The 16,095-nt window shown below is 37.2% G+C and overlaps 4 protein-coding genes across 6 annotated transcripts in view; 3 read left to right on the plus strand and 1 right to left on the minus strand.

Moving 5' to 3' along the window:
* abca1b (ATP-binding cassette, sub-family A (ABC1), member 1B) overlaps positions 1–1,946 on the plus strand; it is a 33,369-nt gene extending 31,423 nt beyond the window's left edge. For both annotated transcript variants that reach the window (XM_053236764.1, XM_026919978.3), the window contains exon 47: positions 507–1,946. In XM_053236764.1, the coding sequence (XP_053092739.1) occupies positions 507–650 (144 nt within the window). In that variant the 3' untranslated portion in view covers positions 651–1,946. The remainder of the gene's footprint in view (positions 1–506) is intronic.
* Positions 1,947–2,675: 729 nt separating this feature from the next.
* On the minus strand, positions 2,676–8,142 carry nipsnap3a (nipsnap homolog 3A (C. elegans)). The gene is made up of 6 exons (XM_026919981.3): positions 7,852–8,142; positions 6,715–6,925; positions 5,638–5,799; positions 4,730–4,879; positions 4,037–4,123; positions 2,676–3,793 (listed from the first exon to the last, which is right to left on the minus strand). Exons 1-6 carry the CDS (start codon positions 7,927–7,929, stop codon positions 3,717–3,719), a joined length of 765 nt encoding a protein of 254 aa, XP_026775782.3. The 5' UTR covers positions 7,930–8,142; the 3' UTR covers positions 2,676–3,716.
* A 672-nt stretch (positions 8,143–8,814) lies between these two features.
* Positions 8,815–10,112, plus strand: LOC128318939 (probable pancreatic secretory proteinase inhibitor). Its single transcript, XM_053237150.1, has 4 exons — positions 8,815–9,065; positions 9,427–9,458; positions 9,544–9,656; positions 9,847–10,112. Exons 1-4 carry the CDS (start codon positions 9,014–9,016, stop codon positions 9,890–9,892), a joined length of 243 nt encoding a protein of 80 aa, XP_053093125.1. The 5' UTR covers positions 8,815–9,013; the 3' UTR covers positions 9,893–10,112.
* A 344-nt stretch (positions 10,113–10,456) lies between these two features.
* thg1l (tRNA-histidine guanylyltransferase 1-like) lies at positions 10,457–15,826 on the plus strand. 2 transcript variants are annotated; one of them, XM_026919570.3, is made up of 6 exons: positions 10,457–10,941; positions 13,026–13,202; positions 14,100–14,269; positions 14,532–14,620; positions 14,860–14,967; positions 15,072–15,826. In XM_026919570.3, the coding sequence occupies exons 1-6, from the start codon at positions 10,754–10,756 to the stop codon at positions 15,231–15,233; spliced, it is 894 nt and encodes a 297-aa protein (XP_026775371.2). In that variant the 5' UTR covers positions 10,457–10,753; the 3' UTR covers positions 15,234–15,826. The 2 variants fall into 2 exon arrangements, with proteins under 2 accessions (XP_026775371.2, XP_053092571.1); XM_053236596.1 differs by lacking the exon at positions 10,457–10,941 and having other exon boundaries at positions 13,136–13,202; positions 14,195–14,269.
* The last annotated feature ends 269 nt before the right edge of the window (positions 15,827–16,095 follow it).

A 16,095-nucleotide genomic window follows, 5' to 3' on the forward strand; every position in this document is an offset into this window, starting at 1 on the left:
AATTGTAATTACACCAACTAGCCTTCCCCATCTCAAGTGATGTCACTTCCTCTGGTAAAACGGCTTTGTGATTTGCTTTTTAAGCAAAAGGGGCTAGGCAGAGGTAAATTCTGGGCCAGAAATGCCCAAAATGAAAAAACTTGTGAGATTTATTGCTTATTTCTTGAATAGCAGTATTGCAAATCACAGGTTTTTCCAAAGGTATGTGTTTGAAATTATATGAAATTAAATAACAGGTCTATGATCTTAAATTTATGAATTTATAAAATTACAATATAAATTTTACAAACTGCACCTTTAATGCAACCAGAGCAAATTACAATCCTATCACTGTATATGCAATGTTGACAATTTCAGTAGGTCCAGAAGCTCACTGCCATATCTGTATAGTCTATCTATTTATTTATTTATCTTTTATCTCTAAAGGGCTTCTTTAAGAAGAATCATTCAATTGTAACACTCTTTTTCAGAATACTTTTACTGAAATGTGAATCCTTCTCTTGTAGGTGTTTGTTAACTTTGCCAAGGACCAAAGTGACGATCACTGTGACCACTCCATACGACGTAAAGAGGCAATTGTAAACATTCCTCTGCTCAGCCTGCCAGCAACTTTAAAGGATGAGGAGAACCACAAGGAGAGCTTCGTATGAGCCAAAGACTCTCTTACACTAGGAGTTACCTGGAGCCAGTGAAATTCATGTATTTCACCTTGTCATTCTTGTCTTTGTGCTGCAGTCTGCTAAACGATTTGCTCAGCAGGCCGTGTAAGGCCTGCTGGAATACACTGGTGCAGACGCAATAGCTGAGAAACTCGATGCAAGTCAATGCAAAAAGAAAACAAGTTCAGTCTGGATGTACTGTAGCTCAGAGAGGTCTGAATCACTATGCTAAATTCCAGATGAGTGGGAGAGTGAAACTTGAATATTTCAATCAATTTGTTTTTGTACGAACAGGACCAAAAAGCCTGTCTTTGTGCCACTGTTTTTCAGAAGTTAGAACTCACAATCTGTGAGTTGACAAATCTTTCAAGCACAATGTGTAATAGTGTATTACAAATGATAGAAAAATAAATTCAGGGTCTGTTTCTTATTTGTACTAGAAATGACATGATGAAGAATCATTTGCGCTGCCAACAACTTAAACTGCTGGTAATTTGATTTTGTATTAATATGTGCCTTTATTTATGAACAAACAATAATTTTGCCATTTTTTTAAAGTCCAATGTGGCATTATTTCTTTTAATATTCTTGCAAACAGTGCTTAACTTCGGCTTTCAATGCTGTGATCTGAGAGAGCTTAAGTGTTTAACATTAAGTGAGAAAAGTACTGTAAAGTGCGGCTTTTGTGTTTTTAATTAAAGAAGAGCGATTTGTTTAAGAGAGGCAGTTTCACAGTCACAGATTATAATGTATACCTCAGCAAAAACAAGAGCTCAGCAGACTGAAAGACATTTCAGTGAATGACTGGAAAGAAGGCCTTCCTACATAAACAATAACACTGGGGTTTGAACAGACGTATGGCCTTTAAAGCCACACTTAATCATGGATTAGGCATCCAATCTTTCTGGAATACCCAACAGACATCAGTGTTATGGATCGAGTATAAACATACACTACCCAGTGATCCATCAGTATTGTGGAAGAGAGCTTCTTATTGGTCTAAGAGAAAGGATGGCTATAGTGTCTGTCCTTTCAGTCCTAGCACTTTACTGGCTGTGTTCATTTGAAATTTATTGATCTTTTTGCACTGGATTTTCCACAGAAAAAAAGCATCCCACGTTTTTGTTTTGTTTTACCTCCACGTTTTTCTAGATGAACTGAAAATCATTTCAGCATTGCAACATTCCTTATTTAATACCTGTTTACATTTCAGATTTATTGAAAAATGACTGTGGAACATCTGTTACTCTGTACAATACACAATAAAATAAATCTACAACATAAAAACTTTTCATTACTGGCTAAAAGATTCATAAACGTTTAATAATGTCTGTCACTGTGGTGCAAATATAATTAATAGCAAGAAGGCATTAAGGTAGACTTTTCTTGAAGTATCGGTCGTAGGTCTGACCTAAATGATGCACTGTTTTAGACTGAGAAAGGCATGAAGAAAAGTTATTTTCTAATTATTTTACTCATGATTTTATTTTTTGTCCACTGACGTTTTGCATGATAGCCCCACATTTCATTCTGAAATATTTTAGATAAAATAAAGCAGATATTACTCTTAAACCCATAAATCATGAGAGATGCAACTTTTGCACTTGGCTGTATTCTCAATATCCAAACACACAACATAGTTGTAACATAGTGGTCCTATTTCAACAGCAAGTGACTGCTGTTTTCCTTGCAAATTTACAATTGTGCCAAAAAAAGAAAACCCTGGAGAATTAGTGTTATATAGTTGCGTACTTAACAATGAAACTCAACAATTTTAAATGTTCGAGTAAACAAGCTTCTTGATCTTTTCTTTTTATCTAGGATCAGGATAAATGCTGAACACAAAGCCTAAGCATCTACAACCAGAACACACTTTAACTCAGCAAATGTGAATACTGAATTATAAATGTATTTAAAATAATCAGTCTTGCTTGCTCGTACTACCATGCTGTAACAGCCACCTTTAGGTTTTACAAAGTTTTCTTTAAATAAAAAAAAAAAAAAACATCCAGCATATTTTAAGTTGCAAGAATTACATTTTTATTCTGAATTTTTTTTTTTATTATTATTATTCAATGATATACATGTAAGAAATGACTATGAATTTTACAGATATGTCTGGTGTTGCTCAATGTGACGAAGCAACTACTAATGCAGAAAGCTTCAAGTAATGGTTTTTGGTTACAAATCAAATTAGTAACACCAGGATGTGTGGTGGTCTGAGAAAAACGATCAGATGTCACTGTGGCTGAAAATTGTGGAAAATGAAAGATCAAGTTTTGGACAAAACTGGGGTTTTCTTCCTATAACACTCGGACACCTCAACTTAAAGAAACCACAAATATATTTCACTAAAATAATTTGGAAATTTTTTTTATTTACTTTTCAATCTTGTCTTGGCAAAGATCACGGTGTGTAAGGAGCAAGTTTAAGAAATGTAGCAGTAAAAACAGTCTGCCTTAAAATATCTAAAAACCTTGATTCCCCCAAACAGAGAGTATCATGATTTGATTACGTTTTTGGGATAGTTTAGCGCCATTTCAGTTTGTAATCTGATACCAGTTGTCAAAATCTGTGAGGTGCCTCATGTTCAGTCGGTCTCGAATCTTCAAATGCAATTTTCTCACTTTGTACTTTTGAGGTGAACCAAAATTCTGATTGAGATACATGCAATAGAGAAACACACTTCAATTCAGGAATAGATAAGGTTTTCAAAACTATACAGTAGAAATGTAAAAATTTCATCAAGGGTTTTCTCAGGCCACACATATACAGTAACTACTGCTGAAAGTGATAAGAGAAATGTTGAATGCAGTGGGTTAAGAAAATGAGAGAAAGGAAACTCAGAATCCAATGCTCTAGTTGCCTTATTGTCATCTCATACATGCTCATGTACATACTGATTAAGACAAAAACATAAGCAAACCACTGAACTGAAGGAGTCCAGCACACACCTGTCAGAATAAGCTGAGAGCTGTGCAGCTCTACACTCAGCGCTCATTCAAACAATGGACGGCAAAAGCTGATCACCTATAGTATTAGGCAAGTTTTAAATGTTCAATTAAGAGGTGAGTAGGAGCAGGGAAACAACAGCTTGTTTCTTTGAGAATCCAGGTAGGCTACGCTCTGCCGCACTGTTGAGAAAACACACACAAAAAAAATCATATATTTTGCTCAACATTTGATAGAAAGTCAATAGGTTCTCTATAAGTATAAATCAGCCTGGGTCAATAGATCTTATTTGAGGAATTCCTGTGAAAGCTTTATATCACTTAATGAGTAGTGACATGGAATTAATCACATGACCTAATCTGATTTGCTGTTACATGTTAGGACAGGCAGTAGGAAAGGACATGGTGTGGACAGAGAGGTGTTACCTGCGGACACAACCCTAGGGTCACTGTGGGCTTTGTGTCTTACGGCTGCCCGATCATCTGCGCTCTCATACCACCACAGAACATGCACTGCAGTACACACAAAGATAATACCTTACAGACAGAGACACCTTCATATGCCTTAAATACATAATTGTTGAGGGAAATTTGAAATATACCTTCAGTTTAAAGTAACAGTTTGTTACTTTTAAAGGGTTTCTAGACCAACTTATATTTATATAATTCAAAAGATACTTTGGAAAATTGTGATTCTCAATATTACCATGGAGTGGATCTTGCTAGTTACTTAATTTTAGGATTCTGTTAATTTTTCCAGCCTGGAAATTAGCTCCGCCCCCAGCCAAAACAAAGCAGCTCAGCTCTGCCCACTTGCCTTAAAAGGCAACTAAGTTACACATAGCTTCAACAGCAGGGTGGGGTCAGTTCAAAGAACAAGGACACCTTGTTAGTTTTTTCATTGCATCTGTGATTTGACGTGCATGCAGCAGAGAGCTCTAAAATTACAAACTGCCGCTTTAATAGGAACAGATATTTTTAAATTGCCATAAAGACAAACACTGACATGTTTGTAAAGATCTAAAATATTTGAGCTAACGTATAATCCCTGATGGGCCAAAGAAAGCCTTCATGCGCCAAATATCGCCTACAGTTTGAACACCGCTGCATCACACTCACCTCTATTGAGCAGTCCGAACTCAGAGTGGAAAACACCCACAGGGTGAGCATATCCTGGAGCTGCGTGGGTGCTTACTGCCCCGTGAAAACTATCACCCCACACTGCTGGACCTCCTGGTTTCATCTGGAACGACACCAGCTCATACACACCTGAGGAAAGCAACACAGCACTTTATTTATTGGTGACTGAACCCGAACCAAACCAAAACTGTAAGTCAATCATTATGCAGAGTGCTTGGAGTAGGATTTCTAAGATATTTCTGATTGATAAAATACTGACAAAATACTGTCTGTTACAATTTGTAACAGATCTATTGATGAAATAAATATTTCTGTTTTTCTCTGTCAGTAGGACACAGGATGGAGAACCATTATGTTAACTGTAATTCACAGGTTTAAGCACTGCTGATCCCATTCTCATGATTGGTCACCGTACAAACATACATTCCTCCACAGATAAGCAGGATGTTTACATGTTTAACCTTAATCCCATCCATTCATAGTCATGAAAAGCTTTGTTTCACTGACTAGACACCAACACATTCTCACTGTCTAGCTGTCTCAAACATATGCATTCATTTTATATAGTCTAGAATAGCTCCATCAACAAATACACAAAGGTGTTGTCAGCAATTTCTTAGTCAGAACACTCTGTGAACCACCAACATCCAAACAATTAGAACATTTACAACAATTTATTTGCCGTTGCATTCATAAACCAGTTCCTCTCGTGGGATTTTGAGTTTCAAAACAAATAGCTTCAGTTAACTGCTGTCAAAATTGCTGATTATACCTTTACATTCCACACAAAGCCAGAGGTTGGTATGCCACATTACAGATACAACCCAAAGACATTCAAACACATGCAACAGTGAAGAATGCTTCAACTAGCAAAACGATATTCTTACCTCCTTCTTTAGCCGGTTTCTGGATCTTGCTCCAGGGCACCAAATATGTAACTTCATTATCCTGAGAGCTCAGCATGGGCATAGCTTTAGAGATGTACTGCTCCATCCAGTTGGAATCCTGCGCCAGCGCTGCCCGCACTGCTGCCCGCTGAGCATAGCTGTCTAGAATATATGTGAGATCATTAAAAAAATTTGACTTTCATTGCTTCTCATCACCGTGACAACACCATCCACACAGTGAAGCATGGTAGTAGTACCATCAAGTTGTAGGGATGCTTTTCATCGACAGGGATTGTTCCAGTTTTCAAGAGACTTAAGAGGGTTATCTTCCAAGGAGACAACAGAACCCCAAGTTACAGCTGAGTGGTTCAGAATCAGTCAACGCCTAGACCTCAAGTCAGTTGAAAATTTTTGCCAATACGTGACATGATTTACAAAGTCTGATTTGACTACACAAAACTGAAAATATTAGTTACTGTGATTTGTGGTTAAAAAAAATATAAATATAAAGCCATATAATACATGTATATAAATACATTTACATATTTCCTGTTTTAAAAAAAAATTTTCCCTGTACCAAATGATGCACTTACAATTTACCATCAGTGTTTGTACATGACAGCATGTTCCATAATGTGACATTTATTATTTCTGGAGTTATAAAAGAGTGCTCATTAGCACCCTGTATGATACGGGCAGAAACAACCATCTCTTACCAAGAATGATATATAGAAAAAGATATTAAAATGTCTCTAAAGGAGACTTTGTGGCTGATTTGGCTATGCTACATTATTATTTGTCTTTGTGATCAAGGGCAATGACAAAATCCCTCTAAACTTCATTCCTCTTTGAATCTTCGAATGGTAAATGTCAATGATCTGTCCCAAATGCTTTGCCTGGGGCACCATCTGGGACAGAACTACAGATCATAAAACCTGCACAATGACTCACAGTCTCCCATAAAAAAAAAACAACAACACAGGGGTTTTTCAGAAGTACACAGATGGTGGATGCAGAGTTGGTGGGAAGTATTGAGAATAGCCAAACTCACACACATCACGCTGAAATTGCTCTCACCATACTTCCAGATGTGGAAGACCTGATTGAGGCCTCCATACTCCACGCTCCAATAGCCCACAAGCTCAGAATGTGCAGTGCGCAGGTGGATCTTCTCGCTGGTCAGCTTGTGAAAGGCTGCATTCAGGTGTGGTTGGATGTAGTAGGTGCGAAATTCATAGAAAGTTCCATTTTGTTGCTGCGGCCCAGTTGAGATCGAGGCCCTGGAGTGCTGAGGGAAAGGAAACATATGATATTACTGATATCCAATGATGATCACTAGTGATACACGGCTTAAACTTCTGACAACTTTTGCATTTCATTCAACCCTAAAATAAACGTGAACTAACACCATCAGGGGTGGCATGTTGACAAAGTGCGTAGCGTTGCCGCCTCACAGCGCCAATATCCCTGGTTCGATTGTGAGCTCAGGTTACTGTCTGGGAGAAGTTTCATATAGTCTCCCCATGTCTGTGTGGGGTTTCCTCTCACATGCTGGTATTTGGACTGGGTACTCTAAATAGCCCTTAATTGTGAAGTGTGCATGGTGCCCTGTGATGGAGTGGCATCCCATCTAGGGTGTATTCCTGCCTATATCCCAGCATTCCTGGGACAGGCTCCGGATCCACCCTGACCAGGATAAAGTGGTTACTGCAGATGAAGAATAGTTTGTTTATTTTAGTCAGGTCTAAGTTCAGTAAAACACCACAAGGTAGTGAACCTTGTTGTCACGTTAATTATAAACCTACAGACCTCTGGGCCTCCCACAATGTCTCCACTGTAATACAAAGACCATGCTGTTGGTTATTTAATAAGAAATGGTCTTGAACATTTACAAAGAGTAACAACAAAGTGCCACAATGTCAAGAAAGAAATACTGTCAGGAAAACGACTACAGAGCTCAGTAAACTGATAATACCTCTGCATTATCAGTGCTAGTTTAACATACCCGTGATGTTTGTTGCTCGTCCAAACCTACATCAAAGCAAACTTACAAGGAATGATGTTTTGGGGTTTTTTAATGATGAAAAGCTTCGCCATGTTGCTCTAAACCTGCGTTATTTACAAAGCCAGGTGCAGCAGTCACGCGCGCACACTAACTATTGTTTCCTGAAGTAAAAGCCAAAGCTAACAGTGAAACACATATGAACCACTAACCTGGCGTCCTGTTTTGCAAAAGATGATGCTGTCCGCTTGAACAGCTGCTCTCCGAAGCGCATTTCGTATTTTAAACATGACTGTTCACTTGCACAGCACTGAAAACCTCCTTACTGCCTACTGCCTACTGCAAGCGCTACGTGCCGTCGACCACGGCTACGTCCCAATCCGCATACTAGCCTACTAAACAGTATGCCAAAATAGCAGCCTAGCTGCAACCTGAAATAGGTTTATAATGAAACTGTAGCCTGGATTTATAACTGTAACTTCGTAATAAATCTTTAAACTACAATGACACTTTTAAATATCTGTAGTTTATAGGTCACACACACTAACAGTGTTTTACCATCCTATTTAGTGTGGTAGTATGGGATTTGAAACATGTCTCTGGCGACCTCAAAGAAACTTTCCTCTTAAAAGCGCTGTAATACGGAAGCCGAGAAGTCACACTCAAGCTTGTCTTAATATAATGGCACAAACACAAGAATTGTACATTGCATTATCACACAAGTTCCTAACTTTGGGCCTGGAAAACCCCTTGTCCTGCACATTTAGTGTTTCCCTACTCCAGCACACCCACTTCAACTAATCAGCTAATTAATAGCCCTAATTAAAATAGCAGGGAAAACACTAACATGTCCAGGAAAGGGTTGGGACCCTGTGTATTAAGGGTTGTTACTGTGTGTGATCATGAATAAGGGTATTAAAAGGGTATTAAATGGATGTGATCATGAATATGGGTATCTAAAGGGCATTAAAAATGTGTGATTATAAATAGTGATAAACAACACTGTATGTATGTGTGCAGAAATCACTTGCCTACACTATTTTTAGGGATGTTATTTACGCCACTGCATTTTGGATGTGGTCAGCAATTTTCTGGCCAGACAGAATGTTCATCCCTTAATAAAGGGAAGGACAATAGAGAGGCTCTGTTATCAGGTAGGGTGGGGCGGCCCCGTGTCAAAATATCAGCACCTCTCTCCATCACAGATAAACAACCTGCAGCAGGTGATCAGCATCACAACATCGGCATCACTCCGTCTTGTTTTACTTATTATATAAGGCAACCTCTTAAATTATCTGGCATATTATCCAGCACAGCAAGAGTAATCAGTCAGATCTTCAAGACCTCAGATAATCTCAGTGACCTTTTGGTGACATGACAAAGACAGTGCTGTTACTGATGTGCCTGATTCTCATCTTTTCTGTGGGTAAGTTTATGTCTACACTAGGTCTAGATGCCTGTGTTATAATAAATTGTTGAAGATAGCTTTATAATTAGCTTTATTTATAAAACGCCTTTACAAAAAATGCATCTTAAAGAAAAGCAAGAAAAGAAAAATGTAGGATTGTAAATAAAAAATGAAGGAAGTATGAAACTTATTAAATCATAACTAAATAAAGCTATTTATTTGTTTAAACAAAACTTATAATAGTTCTCTCAGCAATTCAGTATTGAACTCAAGCAGTGATTACTGATTCATGTTCTAAACCTATTCAACTTCTCAAAATCAGATTTTGTAATTTGGACTTATGTGATTCCATATTGACATTTTTCTCATTTTTTTCCAGATGCTGAAGACAAGTCAACACGGTACCGAAAGGTAATAGATGTCTGCTAAGAATCAGAGCATAATTACTCATTTATGACCACTATTATCTTTAAGAGATTGTGTTTCCATTTCATAGCCCGCATGTGGGGGAATGAGTTTGACTCAGGCCTGCCCTCTTAACTACGCTCCAGTCTGTGGTAGTGATGGCATCACCTATGCCAATGAGTGTACCCTATGTGTACAACGCCTGTGAGTATAGTCATACATACCACTGGAATCTACCAGATTTATTATAAAATGAATATAAAATTAATATAAAACTAGACTGGTTCTTTTTTTCTTGTACATACAATTCTGTCTTTATTTATCAAAGTCAGCGGTCAGAAAATGATGTAATGATGTTGCAGTGCTGCAGCACTGACTGACTGTATGATTTTAGGCAAACCAACGCAGACATCATGATTATGAAAGACGGGATCTGCTGAGGAGGATGTGTACTTCCCCTCTCACATAACTATCACTTCTGTTTTCACCATCCATGCTTGTTAGGGTGCATTCATGTAGCTATAAAAAACATATTGAACATATTATTGTAAACATATATAGTTTTATGTATAGACTTTACTCACATAGACAAGTATTGCTTAAAAAGTACTGCCTATAGGCTACAACTTTTCAACTTTATTATTAAAGACCAATGTAATTAAAAAAGTGTGTTGTGAACTTATTTGTGTAAATTCATTATGTTGCCTTATGTTATTTGAGTTTAAATACTGCACAGATTCCTCCTTAAATTTAATTTTTTTTTAAATCATGATAAATTCTTTCTATTAGATAAAGCCTTTGTCATGCCAAAACAGAGGACAGAGGCTACTTAGCTTTTTGAGATACATTAACTGAAGTATTTTATTAATAATCAATGCAAATTTTAAATAATTTAAGACCAGATACATTCTAAAATACACAAGCATGGAAATTTAACACATAACACCTTCAAATAAAACGAATCCGCATTACAGGAGGCACACAGCGGAACGAATTTTTTAGATCCTTGTTTTAGTACGACCGCACAGTCTGACGGACCAATACAAATGATGCTACTGCAATCACTACTGTATGTGAGTTTTGGAGTTTAGTGGGCAAATCCCACAGTCCAGGATTCGGTCTCAAATTGTGATCTGATAATAATGTCATGTCCATGTAGATTCATCAACGAATAAAGTGTCTTAAATGTCTTTGATTGACAACAGGCTAGTTAGCTAGCTAGGTAGTTAGGTGAACTACGATACAGGAGGTTGCCACGAGCTTGGGAGGATTCTTCAGTTTCTAATCTCGTTTGAAATCCCATGCTGAGTCAGGTCTCTGCGTTGTTTGGAAATTTAGCGAAGAGGAGCAGTGGACCTCTGGCTCGGTTTTGCACAAGCTGTGTAATGGCGAAGAGTAAGTTTGAGTACGTGCGCAGCTTTGAGACTGATGACACGTGTTTACGGAACTGCTACATCGTCGTTCGACTGGATGGCCGCAATTTTCACAAGTAAGTGACGTGACTTTAAACTGGGCTGTTTCCTCAGAACCTGCAAGATGTCAGTGGTTTATTAAGAAGTGAACACATCACTGCTCGCTAATGATGTGTCGTTCGGGAATGAGTCGGCTCATTGAATCGGCTCTTTTAGCTGACCATTGAGAACCGACTCTCATATGTGAGTTGTAGGCAATGCCACTACTCACTCACCCTCTATTTTATTAATTAGAAGCTAAGAATGAACTATTTTAGTCATAGATAAGCAAAGGATAGTGATCACTTGTCAAAATATGGCAAACGTTGTATGTCAAGTGGTTTTATTGTCATTTCAACCATATACAGCTAGTACAGTACACAGTGAAATGAAACAGTGTTCCTCCAGGACCATGGTGCTCCATAAAAACTACTAAAACAGGACAATAATTAAGACAGTACAATAACCACTAAAACAGGACAATAATTAAGACAGTACAATAACTACTAAAACAGGACAATAATTAAGACAGTACAATAACCACTAAAACAGGACAATAATTAAGACAGTACAATAACCACTAAAACAGGACAATAATTAAGACAGTACAATAACCACTAAAACAGGACAATAATTAAACAGTACAATAACTACTAAAACAGGACAATAATTAAGACAGTACAATAACCACTAAAACAGGACAATAATTAAGACAGTACAATAACCACTAAAACAGGACAATAATTAAACAGTACAATAACTACTAAAACAGGACAATAATTAAGACAGTACAATAACCACTAAAACAGGACAATAATTAAGACAGTACAATAACCACTAAAACAGGACAATAATTAAACAGTACAATAACTACTAAAACAGGACAATAATTAAGACAGTACAATAACTACTAAAACAGAACAATAATTAAGACAGTACAATAAGTATCCAAACAGGACAACAGGCACAGTAAGAGACCAACTAGTACACAGTTCTAGTATGAAAATGTCGGATATAACAGTAGTGCAAAAGAATAACAATATAATAAATTGCTCTGAATGTAAACGTAACATACTATGACACAGTATTCAGTAGATACGCTTATACTATATATGGCCATAGCAGTTATTGGGTAGCAGACAGGTAGAGAGTATAGTAATGATAAGAAATTATTTACAATAATTTATAAATACAGTAGCAGCAAAACAAAGTGTGGGTAGTAAATACAGAAATGTGCAAAAATTGCAAAGAGAGTGGGATGGTGTTCAGTTGAGTGTGTGTGCGTGTGTGTGTGTGTGTGTGTGTGTGTGTGTGTGTATCAAAATACTCAAAATTGTAATATGCTGTTTGGGAGTCGACTCCTATAGTTGAGTTGATCCAAATGATCAGACTCTGTGAAAAGAGTTGAAATTTCCTGCTCCTAAACAGAGCTTTTGTGTCGGGGCTGACAGGAACTGAGATTCTGAATGACCATATTTTTCCATGTAGGCCTACAGTTAGTGACTCTACAGTTTGTTAGAGTGAATAGTTTGTCAGGAGCTTTGTGACACTGACATGGTAGCTTGTATGTGTTGCTCTGGTACAAATGTATCAGGTGCAGCAGCAGTGGTGAGGTTCTTAATCTGTACACTCACTCACCACTTTATTACACACCCTTATATTATTGTTCTATATTGTACATGTACCTGTAGGCTATAACTCATCCTTTCCATTCACAGTGTGTGTTAATCATCCTCTAGCCCAGAGGTTCCCAGTCTAGGGGTTGCGACCCCATGTGCTATAAATATGTTGGGTGTTCAACGGTTGGAGAAAATTTATAATGCCCATTTGGGGTCGTTTATGCAAAAAGTTTGGGAACCTCAACTCTAGCTCTTCATCGTAGTTGCTTTCTGAATTCTGTGTGGTTTTGGTTAAAAAATTGTGTACCTACAAAGTTCATATGGTAGGTGAACCTAATAAAATAGCCAGTGAGTGTATATCTAGAGCTGCAAAAGGTGTATAAGCATGTGTATTTGTGGAATAAATAAATAATTGGTAACTTGATATGATGTGCATGTAAGCATCTCTGTGATAAGGAGGATATTTTTCTTGTTATTTATTATGAAGGACACTTTGCTTTCAGGTTTGCTGAGCAGCACAACTTTACAAAGCCCAACGATGACAGAGCTTTAGGCCTGATGGCCCGCAGCGCACGCTCCGTCATGGAGGATCTGGAGGACATTGTTATAGCTTATGGGCAGAGCGATGAGTTCAGCTTTGTGTTTAAGAGATCAACCAACTGGTTCAAAAGAAGAGGAAGGTAAACTCAAATTGTAAAATGACACAAAACTGTTCTGGACTAAGCTAGCAAAAAATTATCTTCATGTGTTGATGTGTTTAATAAAATAATATGTAATTCCTGGTTAAGTGATTTCAGTCAGTATTTCAGTTCTTCATTAATATCACAAAGGCTTGCTGATGTGGTTTAGGACACTGTGTGACTTTAACCTAAACAAACTTCACTGTCATGCTGGCTGTTGTAACTTTTTGGGTCAGCCAACTCAGACACTTGGAATCAGTTTAATATCCCTGTTCTATTTTAATTCAGTCACCTCGTGTAAAGCGTTATTGTACTGTGAGTTATGTAAAAGATCATTTTTTAAGATGGTGTTCCTGCTATTTTGCAAAATCTCCTGTGAAGCAAGTACAGGGCATGTACTTATGGAAGATTTTGGGTGACACAGATGTCCATTACTCGTTAGCTCCATTACGTGTGCAGTGCAAATTGGAAAACTCTGCATGTACATACACCTTATTAACTTTAGCAAAACCAATATTTTTATTTGGTATATAGCAATGTTCAAACGTAGTGCAATTCATGGTGGTGTAATACCTCAGTGCTGTAACTGCAGCGTGAGCTCCTTGTTCTGATTCCTGCTGCCTGCTGCACTACACACATCAGCCGAGGCGAGATCTGCTGTTGGTAGAACAGTTTTTACTAGGCATATTAATTAGCATGTATGGAAAAGTCATATGTATTTACATTACTTTAGCTACTACTGTTTAGCCTAGTCAGTCAGATTCCAGGCAAACAAATCATGGGACTAGTCAAGCCATGGAGTTTTTATTTGCCCACTGGACTAGCTAATATATTTATGATTTGTCCACCCCTGCAGTTAACAGTATGAGACTTTATTCTCTCTTCCATTTCCCTCAGTAAACTGATGACCCATGTGGCATCACAGTTCTCCTCCAGCTATGTGTTTTATTGGAAGGAGTATTTTGGAGAGCAGCCGCTGCTCTATCCTCCAGGCTTCGATGGCAGAGTTGTCTTATATCCAACCAACCGTAATCTAAAAGACTACTTAAGCTGGAGACAGGCTGACTGTGAGTGAGATTTTATTTTTCTCTTAAGAAAAAATATTTTTATGACTGCAAATTCATGTTTCTCTGTCAAAAAAAAAAAAAAAAAATATATATATATATATATATATATATATATATATATATATATATATGGTAATTAATTCTCAGATCAACAAAGCAGATGTGAAACATCTCAAGATAAAGACTTGCCTATATAGCCTTTGATTAAAATTATATTCAGTGATTCTTATTATTAATCATAATTTTTCCATTTATCCTGCAGGTCACATTAACAACTTGTACAACACTGCTTTTTGGACACTGGTGCAAAAAGGTGGACTCTCCACAGCTCAAGCAGAGGAGAGGCTAAATGTATGATGTACAGCTAAGCCAGTTTGAGTAGTATTTAATTTATTGCTATAAATGCACACATCTTATGAAGTCATTTGAAATTAGATATAGTATTTACCTCACATAATTGATTGTACTGTATAGAAAATGTGGTATAATGTATCAAACAAGTTGATAAATACATTTTGAATTTTGTATTTATTTTAGATTCATCACTTGCCACACATACATCCTTTAATATTTTCTTTTTATTGTTTCAGGGAACTTTGTCTGCAGATAAGAATGAAATGTTGTTTTCAGAGTTTAATATGAATTACAACAATGAATCACCTCTACACAGAAAAGGCACCACACTGATTTGGGAAAAGGTAAGTAGCAATAATAGAAAGCTTGCTAATTTGTAATTTATTACTTTGCTTTCATTTAATAATTGTTTTTTTTTTTGTTTTTTTTTTACATAAACACCCTACAGGTTGATGAAACGTTGACTAAAACAATCACGTTGCCAGAGGAAGGAGAAAAAGAGGTCACTTTTACACGGAGCAGAAGAAAAGTTACAGCTCATAACTGTGATATAATTGGAGATTTGTTCTGGGAAGAACATCCGGACATTTTAGAGGAAGACAGCTGCTGAATATAAACATGGTGAAAAGACTGGAGCTGGACTAATAAATGTTTTAGTGTTGACACAAACATAATAAGATTTTCTTTATTTCCACAAAATAAAAGGTTTACATATATATATAGTTTTATATATAGTTTTTTTGTACTGCTTTTATTTGCCAGGTTAAAGAATGACTGACTCATGTGCTCTGCCTTAAGAAGGAAAACACTATTCCTAGTTATAATTAAGAAACAGTTCTATTGTTCCTTCTCAGAAGGAAGTCACGGGTAAGTCATGTTCCATCAGAGTACAATCAGTATGTTCATACAGGTCACTTCCCAAGTCAGAAATTATTCAGATTATTAATTTGGATGCAAGGAAGAACCTGGATGAACATGCAGCTCTGCTCTGACACCACAAGGTGGCATCATGGAGCTTTCAGACATTGCTCATGAATCTGACCTACATGTTAAATCTGTCAGTTACCTCCATGGAGGCTTCTGCATTGTCTGGTGGGATTTTAATAATCAGTTAATTAGAAAATATTTTGCCTATTACAGTCATTGAAATCATTAGCTCCTAGTCCATCAGAATATAATGAAAATAAAAAGGTTGTACACTTCGTTGTTCTGTTACATTTTTTGTTCCCACAATACTAAATATGGGTCCTGGGTCCTATCCAGAGCTCAGGTTTGTGTTGGTGTGGTGTTTCCCATGTTCTCCCCATGTCTGCATGGGTTTTCTCCAGATTCTTCGGTTACCTCCCACCTTCGAAAACATGCCAGTAGGTGGACTGGCTGAATAAATTGCCCTTAGGTGTGAATGAGTGTGAATGTGTGTGTGTGTGTGGTGCCCAGCAACAGATAAGCATCTCACCCTGGGTGTTCCTGAG

This window comes from Pangasianodon hypophthalmus, chromosome 9 (genome assembly GCF_027358585.1).
Source record: "Pangasianodon hypophthalmus isolate fPanHyp1 chromosome 9, fPanHyp1.pri, whole genome shotgun sequence".
NCBI lineage: Eukaryota > Metazoa > Chordata > Actinopteri > Siluriformes > Pangasiidae > Pangasianodon > Pangasianodon hypophthalmus.